At 41.5% G+C, this 10239-nt stretch overlaps 2 protein-coding genes across 2 annotated transcripts in view; one reads left to right on the top strand and one right to left on the bottom strand.

Moving 5' to 3' along the window:
• The first annotated feature begins 416 nt into the window (after positions 1 to 416).
• TMEM69 (transmembrane protein 69) lies at positions 417 to 5180 on the top strand. Its single transcript, XM_010006693.1, has 5 exons — positions 417 to 461; positions 1068 to 1749; positions 3295 to 3430; positions 4249 to 4354; positions 5013 to 5180. The coding sequence occupies exons 1-5, from the start codon at positions 417 to 419 to the stop codon at positions 5178 to 5180; spliced, it is 1137 nt and encodes a 378-aa protein (XP_010004995.1).
• Positions 5181 to 5233: 53 nt separating this feature from the next.
• IPP (intracisternal A particle-promoted polypeptide) overlaps positions 5234 to 10239 on the bottom strand; it is a 6149-nt gene continuing 1143 nt past the window's right edge. The window contains exons 2-8 of the mRNA XM_010006692.1: positions 9771 to 10202; positions 9291 to 9446; positions 8342 to 8509; positions 7388 to 7525; positions 7027 to 7149; positions 6437 to 6657; positions 5234 to 5681 (exon numbers count right to left, since the gene is read on the bottom strand). Of these exons, the coding sequence (XP_010004994.1) occupies positions 5457 to 5681; positions 6437 to 6657; positions 7027 to 7149; positions 7388 to 7525; positions 8342 to 8509; positions 9291 to 9446; positions 9771 to 10202 (1463 nt within the window). The 3' untranslated portion in view covers positions 5234 to 5456. The remainder of the gene's footprint in view (positions 5682 to 6436; positions 6658 to 7026; positions 7150 to 7387; positions 7526 to 8341; positions 8510 to 9290; positions 9447 to 9770; positions 10203 to 10239) is intronic.

The raw sequence follows: 10239 nt of genomic DNA, 5'->3' as shown, positions 1-10239 counted from the left end.
GTTCCCGCTCCTTTTTGGTTAAGAAAGGTGTGGGGTTTTTTTTTCCAGGTGGAAGGACTGGGAAGTTTTATCAGCTGCGTGTGGCCATTCAGCCCGCGGGGAGGAGACGATCCGTAAAGGGGAAGGGAACGCTTCTTTCCCAGCGCTCGGTTCTTTAACCAGAAGTTATTCTTGCAACAGTTATTGCAACCTTAGGACTTCAGTTGATAGAGCTGCCTGAAAGAATATCCTGTAGTAGGTAAATAAGGATTGACAGCATAAAACTTTGTTTGTTTGTTTGTCTGAATCAGTTACGAAGCTCTTACAGATGTATATTTAAAACAAGTCCAGGGTGTGACTTAACTGTGAACTCAGCTGTTCATCAGTTTCAGACTTTCTCCTGAATTTTTCTGTTTTAGGGCCTCGATAGAGCAAATATGTTTCCACTTATACAACGATGCTGCTTCCGTACACCTTTCAAAGTAAGTTTCTGAAGCCTCCTTTGCTGTCTGTATTTCTTCAAAGGTAAAATAACAAAAAGTATGACTGGCATTGGAAAAAAAAAGGTGACTTACAAGCTGGAGTAGCCATGTTTATCAGTTAGCTTTTCTGAGAGAATTTCTAGTTTCTACTGCAGCTTTTGGCCAAAGCTGAAGTGTTTCTTTAATAAAATGTTACTGTCTGAAGGCCTTTTTTCCACATTTTGGTAGAGTAATGAGGGGATAGTAGCTGGTTTCTTGGGTGATGTTGTCCTACTTCTGTAATAATTTTATATACAACATAAAATTATGCTGAAAAGGAAAAAAAGCCTAACAAATGTGTGGGTGGAAGGAAAGGTGGATATAGAAACACTTTGTAGTGAGTAAGGTTTGCTTATTCATTATGAAGAGCCTAATAGCTCATCAGGTAGCTTGTGAAAGCTGCACCAGGTAGCTAAGTTAAAAATGACTGAGAACTGGGAGAAAGGACAACTATGATGTGACCTGACTTGGAAAAGTGCTTGGTACAGTGTCTCCTAGGTAGTTCAAAGAACTGTGGATCCGTAAGCCTATGTTATAAGTTGTTCAGAACAAGTTTTGTAATTGCAGCTCCAGAAGTTAACTGGTCCCAGGCTACCACTGTATGGAAGGAATAAGACAACTTGCTCTACTCTCAGCCTCCACTTGCAGAGAGATGTGTGTCTTCTCTCAAGATCTCCAAGCCTGAGCCCAACATCAGTATATGCAACTAAGCTCCAGGCTTTTCACACCTCTCTCCCCTTCTTCAAGAAGAAAACCCCCAAAGAATCTGAGACCAAAGACTCGGGCGTAATTAAAAAAAGCATGGAATCACTGAAGGAGTCTCCAAAGCCAGCCCTTTACATAAGCTTGGCAGGGCTAATTCCATTTGTTTCTGTGCCACTGGCAATGGCCATCCAAGGCACCTACTACCCAGAGCTGGCGTTTGCTCAGGTTACATATGGTGCTGTAACAGTCTCTTTTCTAGGAGGAATGAGGTGGGGGTTTGCTCTCCCAGACAACAGCCCAGCCAAGCCAGACTGGTTGAACCTGGCTAACAGTACAGTTCTTCCTCTACTTGCCTGGCAAGCCTTGCTTTTTAAAGAGATAACTTCTGGTGCAATAATGCTAGTAATAGCCTTAGGGGTAGCAGTACATTATGACATTTCCCTTCTTCCTTCTTATCCTAGGTGGTTTACTGTACTGAGGGTAGTGGGAACAGTGGTGATGGTGTTATCACTACTAGCTACTGCAGCACTGAAGACTTTCTTAGGTGAGCAACTCAGTGACAGCAGAAATGAATGGCTGAGCACAAAATACTGAATCAAGAGGAGAAAGCTGTTTATCTGCCAATAAGGTGTTTGTATGGAGTTGCAGGGGAATTAAAGACATATTTGTGCTTAGAAGTCAGAAAATGGCAGTGATCAGGACGATTATTCTCAAAGTAAACAACATAGCAAGTTTAATAGGGATTGAATGTAAATGCCAATGGCTTCCAAGGCAGGCATGAGTCTGTTTTTATCCACAGAGGAAGGTGTCCCTCTTGAATGAGATGTTACTACTGTCTGAATTTAAAATGGAGATTCAGCTGACAAGGCTATGAATTGCTGTATGCTGAATTATTAAAGTATCTGGTGTAACTATAATGTGTGATGATGTTTTGTGGTAGGAGGAACAACCAGGTAGTCATGAACAGGAACAAGGTGAGAGCAGTTCTTCCAGATAGTGTTTAAAGAAGCAGCAGAGAATTATGCCAACATACATACGTTTGATTCCTATGTTGTGGAAACGCAAAAGATAAAACTATTCTGTCTTATTTCAGCTGAGAAGAGGCTGCGAATGCTGTGATTAAGTGCTAGTCAGATAAAAACAGTTTGCAGTGGCAAGCCAAGGTCAGCACTCGCCTCAGGTATGTCACCCAGCTGCTGTGATTGAGTGGGGAAGGCTCTGTATCCTTGAAAAGGCACCACAAGAGACTGTTAGCTTCCTCCTCAGGACTACTTAGATTAAAAAAATAAAGCTGGGCCATCTGTTCCTAGGTTTTGTTTGGACTTAGGGCTGCCTAACCAAGGGAGCTGCATGCAAAATAGCCATAAAGATGATATGACACATGGATAAATGTCTTGATATAACACAAGATCTTGATTGTTGGCACTAAGTGATCAGATAATGGGATTGAAATTAGTATGTGTCTTCTCCCTCTTCAAAACTTTTTATTTGGGCACCTGGGGCAGGTACAAATGGACTTGTAGCCTGCAAACTGTCCGTGATGAGCCAATGACTGCAGGACCTTATGCTCTTTTTACTTAAGTCTTTCTAACACATCATTTAAGGGAAGAAGATACAACATAAGTCATTGAGATTTTTCTAGCCTCAGTTACCTCAAATCTATGAACTCGTATGTGGGCATATTTATTGTAGGGTTTTTATCTTCAGTAAGTACAGTATAAGATGTTAGAATAAAGCTGAAAAGTGATATCCGCATACAGTGTCAGGACCAATTTAGATAATCCTCATAGTTCTCTTAAAACACTTCTTCATTGTTTTTCTATACAGAATAAAGCACATACTGGAACTTAAAATTTGTTATCTCTTCATTCTGCAAAAAAAGATTGAAGAAGCCTAAAGAAGGGGTATCTTAAGTGGTGTTGCTGAAACTGTAACTCTGTATGTGAGCTGCTAACTTTCATAACCTGTTAACCTTTACCCATTAACAGCATCATACCTCTGAAACAGCAATGTATTTCAGTGCTCTCTGAATAGAATGGAACCTAAAGTTTGTGAATGAAACCAGTTCTTTTGATTCTTTCTTACTTAGACATGGTGTTTTTTAAAACCAGAGAAGAGCCTTTGGCTTCAGTCAGGGAATCAGGTCCCGAGTATCAGAGACCATCATCAAGTGACTTCAGAGTTTCCTTCAGCCATGGTATCATCAACAATAAAAACTGGAGAAGGTAACTCCATACAACAGTAGATTTCCTCAAGTTCCACTAAGCCAGGAAGTTTACAGGTAGGGGTAAGAAATGAACTTACAGTTCCCAAAGTAATAGAGCTAATGTAATGCTTCTCAAATGGTTCATGAGAGATCCTGGCATGAAGATAAGAAAGTCTTAAGAAATAATACCTATCATTTGATCCCAGAGAACAAATGGGCTGCACAGAGGTGGGAAGGTAGCCAAACTTGAAGAAGTCCAAGTGATTTTACACTGAAAGGAGAAATACACAAGTATTTTACTACAGAAGTGTGCTAATTGCACCTTCTAAGTAGTCAAAATTTATAACCAGTTTTTCCCAGTGTCCTCTTGGGAATTAGGATTTTCAGTAATAAAAGAGGAAAAAAGACCTATTAAATAAAAGTGGCAGCAACACAACTCTAGGAAACCACCCTATTCAAAAGCACTCCACAGATGGTTCTGAAAATACATTTTATTATGAAAAACTGTTTAAAACAAGCTTAAACTTGGGGGGGGGGGGGAAATATTAGTTCACACATATATGAAATCCTTTTGAATAAAAGCACACACAAGGTTCTAGAACAATCAAACAAATGCTCCATCATCTAGCATGTTTTAGCCTGGCAGTCTCCCAGCCCAATGTCAGAATGTAAGACTAGATTCTTAAGGTACCTTCAACATCCATCTTGGAGGTTATTAGTATATTAATTTGTTAAATGTACACAGGGGACATTGACCTAGACAGCATGGATGCTTCTTTGTCTGCACCCTGCAGGCTTCCTGTTTTGTGACATTCCAGTTGTGGTTTTGTGTTCTAGAATAACACTGTCCATCAAAGTTCAAGCAGTCTTATTTCCAGACTTCATCCAAATCATCCACAGCTGTGCAGAAAATGCAATCTTACTGTGCAAAAAGCAACCTCAAGTATGTTAATTAATCTAGAAGTAACTCCAAACTCCTAGTAGTGTTGTTCTACCACGTGTATCCAAGCTAACTACCAACTCCTGAAGACAAAACACTCTTAATAGCATCAATTTAGTGCTGATTTCAGCTAATTCCATCACAAAAATCTCCATCTGCTCAAATAGGTGGAATACAAGATGTAACAAAGATGAACGTCTGTGACTTGTAGAAGAGCATGTATTCCAATGCCAAGTCTCAGCATGTGTCTCACAGGGTAAAAACACATTGAACTATAGGGGAAAGGGCAAAATCCTTTCCCTGTATTTTTTATACTGAGAGCAGTCCTAAACAGAAGAGCAACTCTAATTAATAGCATTTCCATTTTAAATCCTTCAGAGCTTACACAAAAATGAGCTCTACTGTCATCACTGATACCATTGAGAATAAAAGCTTGTGCTGAGGTGGAATGACATTAGAACAGTGAGAATAACCTTCCAGAACAGCAAATTCTCAGCCACCCACTATTCAAGTTAGTGGAGTGGCCAGAAAGTAAATACCCAGGTCATATTAAATGCCTGTCACATCCAGCAGCAGAAAAGAGGCTCAAATGCATCATGGTCATAAGTAGAGGTACCAAGTTTTCCTTATCTGTTACCTTCTTTTCCTTGTTTTCCTCCAGAAAAGGACAACCAAAGCCAACCAAATAGCACATCTGCTCTTACCCACAGATAACTCCTGGCTTTCTATAGTAGCCTACTTCCAGATTGTAAGGCCAGCTAAAGATGCTAGCTTTGGTGCACCCCAGAGAGCTAACAACCTGAGTAATGTCTCTAACATGCTGGAATAATTTCTTCACAATTTTGCAGGGCAAATTTGCCATTTATTTCAGTGAGCTTAACCCAGTCTTATGAGGCATTCCGAATACTCCCCCAAGACAGACATTGGATAAGCCCATTTACTTTGAAGGGCAAGAGCTTCAACACTTTTGCTCAGGAAGAGCCCTCTGATCTAATTCCCACTGTCTCTACTAAAGCTCCTGTATTAGAAGAGGTTTCTGTTGAATGAACCCGGAAATCTGAGAAGACAGATTTACTCATTCCTTGTATAAGTTTTCTTCTTTGTTTTACAGCACAGCTACACCTCCTTCACAGCGGCTGGTAATCATGTTGGCAATTTCAGTCCAACTGTCCATATGAGGGTTATAAACTTCAACAGAGTCAGAGGTTACTGGAGCAGCAAAATCATGACTGGGAGCTCGGCCTCCTGAGGCATAAAGAAATCCATTCACAGCCACAACACAGACACCAGCTCTTGGTATCTTCATTGGTGCAACTTCAACCCACTTTTCCTAATGAGAAGGTGAAAGAGTCAGTAAGTAGTTTTAAGGCAAACCTTCATTCTGATAAAAGTAACTTTTAAAGCTTAGAGACTGAAACATACGAAGAACATTACACATATGCTTCACGTGCTCAGATACAGTGCAGCATCAAGAGGATTATCAAGACTGCAATGACAACAGTTTCAAAAGTGGTCTAAACCCTGCTAGTCCCTAAAGAACAGACCACACACTGTCTGTACACAACACCCTCCCCCCACTTTCTTTGGTCACTATAAGATGCAACCATTCTCCAAAATAGAGAATGGTACTGGGCTAGAGGTGGGAAATAAGGAAAATTATTAAATGCCCAATGTGAAACAGAATGGCACACTGGATTGTGTTCTGCTTTTAACACCAGCTACTGATCCAAACAGCTTCACAGATACCTGAGCAATAACAGTCAGGAAGAAACTTTTGAATACAATAAAAATTTAAGTGTTCAAAGTGATTTTTCTAGGCATGCTGAAACACCATTTTGAAGCAGAAGAAAAGATCCTCAGCTTTTGTGACAAAGAGCAGCTCTTAAATTTCCAGGGAGTTTTTCCTCTGTAGTCAGATTACTGACCATTCTATCGCAGAGGGGGAATCACACCCCCCTCCAATCTAAATCCTAACAAGTATTTACCAAACCACAGTGTGCCTGTGTATCATCAGTACAGGTTAGCTCTCAGTTAACCGAAACCTGATGCAATCTGAATTTACGAAAAGAAGGGACTCTACCATACCTCTTCGAAGGAGTATCTTTCTACAGTAGCAAGTGCATCCTGAGATTCATTCCAGCCTCCAACAGCATAGATGCAATCGTTGAGAGCAGCCACACCCAGATAGGCTCTTCGGGTGCCCATTGGAGCAAGCTCAGACCAGCGTTTAGATATTGGGTCGTAGACTTCGACAGAACGGAGCTCTACTCCTTCAGTACTGATACCACCAACAACATAAATTAAACCTGTAGAAACAGAGTTTGTCCTCTGTTAGATTTCATAATACGGAGGTTTGAAAGGCTGAAATATTTGTCACAATACAAGTTTCATCCTGATATTAAGATGGCTTAAGAATGCCACATAAAAATCCTCCATTTTTTCCCTACTGGCAGCCACATAAAATCTGTTTTTGTGGGATAAAAGGCAGAAGACAAAGAGAACTTACTAGTCTTTGAGTTCTGCAGAATTTAAAATAGGGTACTAGAAGAACAAATAAGTGAGGCACAAGCATGTGCTACTGATAGCACAGTGCAAGGCAAAGATAAAAATTCATGACTGAACCATAAAGTTTCAAAATCCAACAGAACTGTTTATAGATACAAACATAACAATACCTTGCATTTCACAGCACCCAAAGCAGTGACGGGGCACAGGCATGCTTCCTACCACATCCCAACTGTTTTCTTCAGGATCAAATCTTTCAATTGTGTTGCCAATCTCTGCTCCAACCCAACCTCCTGCAAAGTAACAGCAAACGGGAAAAAATAGCATTTTTAGATACATGGTGCACTGTTGCAGGGCAGAATAATTCTGAAACAGCAAGCAATCTACAACAGAAATAAGTTATAAATGAACAATAACTAATCTACAAAGATCTGGTATACTAATGATCAGGTAAACAGCTCTTTTTCAAAACTTATCTTTACAAGATAATTAATACCTTTAAAATTAACAAAGAAAACCCCCATAACTTACCCAAGGCATAGATAGCACCATAGCATGTGCACACTCCCAGTCCACAACGGGGATGGTTCATGGAAGCCACAGTGGTCCACTGCTTAGTGACAGGATCATAACATTCTGTGCAGTCAAAAATCATCGAGTTGTCCTCACCTGCATAATGACAGTAAGAACAAACACAGGAGAAACACAATGTTTTGAACTGCAGATATAAAATCATTCCTCAACTCCTTCCAGGACAGACAACATTTTAATACAAGATCTTTCTTTTTTTCTAGTCAAACAGCCAGAGTAGCAAAAGCTTCTTTTATACCTAGAACTGAATAATCACATGAAAACAGCTTTCATCAACAGTTCCCCGACATACTACTGAAAACATCAGAGGGTGAAAAACCACAGGGATACACACTTTTTACTCTGCAGCACCACTGATAGGGTTTTCAAGACCAAAGAATGTGTTTTGCAGTGACAAAAACATTATACATACGCATTCTTTAACCACGGGCGGGTAGAGCTACTCATCCCATCCTTGTGCAAACACACATAACAAGCCTTTCCAGGCAGGCAGATGACAAGTGGCATGTCCTGTACTACTGCCTTTTATGCTGTGCACTTCTGCTTGACTACAAGTGAGAAAAGAAGTGCTGTTTGTGGTGGTACACAAAGTCTGCAGAACACCTAACACGTCTCAGAACATCTGCTTATGTCCATATGCTTACCTGTGGGTTGCTATACCATGAGGGGAAAGAAGCTTTGTGAAAAACAGCCAACAGGAGCCCAAATGGGCATTCACAGAGCTGGGACAGTAGAAAGCCAAGGAACCCTAATTCAACTGTTTTTATATCTAAATGTTGACTTATCTGTTGCTGGGTTCCTTGGAACCATTTACAGGAAGAATACTTTAAGGAAATCTCCATCCATGAGCCCTCTAGTATCCATGTAATGAAGACAGCATGTTTCAGCTGTTACCTCCAATGGCATAGATCATTCCTCCCACCACAGCCACCCCCAGCCCACTTCGAGCTTGGTGGAGGGAGGACACTGTGGTCCAGTAGTGGCTGAAGGTGTCAAATCGCTCCACACAGCTGAGGGCTCTGCTGTCACTCCAGCGTCCTCCTTGCAGTCGGGTGTACCCACCTAGAAAGTAAGTGGAAAGATCATGGCTAAGTAAGAGCTTCCTGCTCATCCCCATGCTCCTATGTCTAAATCACAAATTACAGCAACAGCCATGAGACACCTGTAGTAGGAACTGAACTTCTCCAAGTAGCATTGTTTCTCCAGCATGCAAGGAAGGACGGTCACCTCGAGGGTCATGTAACTTGTACCTGAGGTGACCACTTCACCACAGCACTGCAAGTATTACCATTCATGTTCTTACTGAAACACAGAAATCAGCCAACAGCCTTTGCTATCTTAAGTCACTGTTACTTCCCACAGGGTGAACCAAGAGCATTCCCTTCCAGTACAAAGCTGCAACTTTGTTGAAAACTTGAAATTTCAAGTATCCCATCACGTGAACCAGAATATTCTGGACAGAGAAGAGTTCAAACTTCAGAAGAACAAGGAGTGCAGTGAATTTGCATGCAGCATTCCAGCAGTGAACCATGAGCAAATCCTCTGCTGATTTGCAGATTTCCACCCAAGGCAACTGCTGATTTGCAGATTTCCACCCAAGGCAAATAACTCCTAAAAGGCAAATCTAGGCTTTGAATACCACATCACAATTACATTAAATATGAATCCTGATCCTCTGTGCAATTGTAAGTGGCAAGCAGCTAGCATGGTAACAACCAGGTGAAACATTCTGCTATTTTTATATATTTTGATTTAAAAAAATTAAAAATCCAGTATCTCCTTCAGCACTCTGAGATACTACTTCATCATTTGATTTACAAGGTTCAAACAGCCACATTCTAACCTACTGCATAAAGGTACTTCCTGGCTTTCCTCCGGGGACGACCTTTAGAAGCTTGCAGAAAACTGCTGACCTTGTTCTCTTTGGGAGATTTAGAGACTTCACAATATTCTTTCAACAGAGTTTGCAGGGCCACCCGAAGGCTGAAATCTGGAATACCTCGAGGAAAAACGCAGATGAGAAAAGGTACAGTGAAAAATTACAGGCAATAAGTAAATCAGTTGCAGAAAAGTTGCTAGCTTCTCCTGGAACAGCAGACAAATTAAGTTTGCTTAATTTCCGAGACTTTTTTCAAAAGCACATTTTTAAAGTAAGCTGTGCTTATTTGTTAAAAAAACCCCAACAATCAGAACTTGTTTGGAGAAATATTTTCAACCATTATATTATTGATATTAAAAAGTCCATCAAAATCCAGTAACTGAACGACACATTGTTTGCTCAAATCCAAACATCTGGCATTGTTTCTTCCCTTCTTTCACTTACTCTCTATGTATTTTAGCAGCCTCTGTGCTGGCAGCAGAGGGAATCGCACAGGCTCCAGTACTTCCACGACGTATTTCTTCCTTTTCCCCACATCCTTCAAAATCCATTGCATCGCCGCTGTGAAAACCTGGTACTCGTCCTCGATGCTCAGGTCCTCACTCCGCAAGATCTTAACCAGCTGCTCCTTGGTCAGCGCCAGGAACTCCTCCCCGCTCTGCACCTCCAGGAAGTGCCCGTGGATGTAGCTCTCGGCGAACTCCGTCAAGTCGTGACAGGCGATCTGCTCGGAGAACTGGAAGAGGCCGATGCAGTTCAGCGGGTCGATCTGCCCCTTCAGGAACTCGCAGCAGAGCTCCACCACCTCGCCCAGCTGCAGCATGTCGGCGGCCACGATCAGCTCCTGCACGTTGTGCTCCCCGATGCTCACCGCCCCTGCGGGAGGCACAGCGCCCAGCTCCGGGACGGGCAC

The sequence above is a fragment of the Chaetura pelagica genome, unplaced genomic scaffold (assembly GCF_000747805.2).
Source record: "Chaetura pelagica isolate M959 unplaced genomic scaffold, ChaPel_1.0 scaffold69, whole genome shotgun sequence".
NCBI lineage: Eukaryota > Metazoa > Chordata > Aves > Apodiformes > Apodidae > Chaetura > Chaetura pelagica.
The sequence above is the reverse complement of the archived record's forward strand: the minus strand, read 5'-3'. Positions and strand labels throughout refer to the sequence as shown.

What these genes read in the sequence shown, in the direction of transcription:
- TMEM69 (XM_010006693.1), top strand. Translation starts at nt 417, where the DNA reads ATGTTTCCACTTATACAACGATGCTGCTTCCGTACACCTTTCAAA. An exon ending in AGCACTGAAGACTTTCTTAG is followed by an intron (nt 1,750 to 3,294) that starts GTGAGCAACTCA and finishes TTTCTTACTTAG; the next exon opens with ACATGGTGTTTTTTAAAACC. An exon ending in AACAATAAAAACTGGAGAAG is followed by an intron (nt 3,431 to 4,248) that starts GTAACTCCATAC and finishes TTTGTGTTCTAG; the next exon opens with AATAACACTGTCCATCAAAG.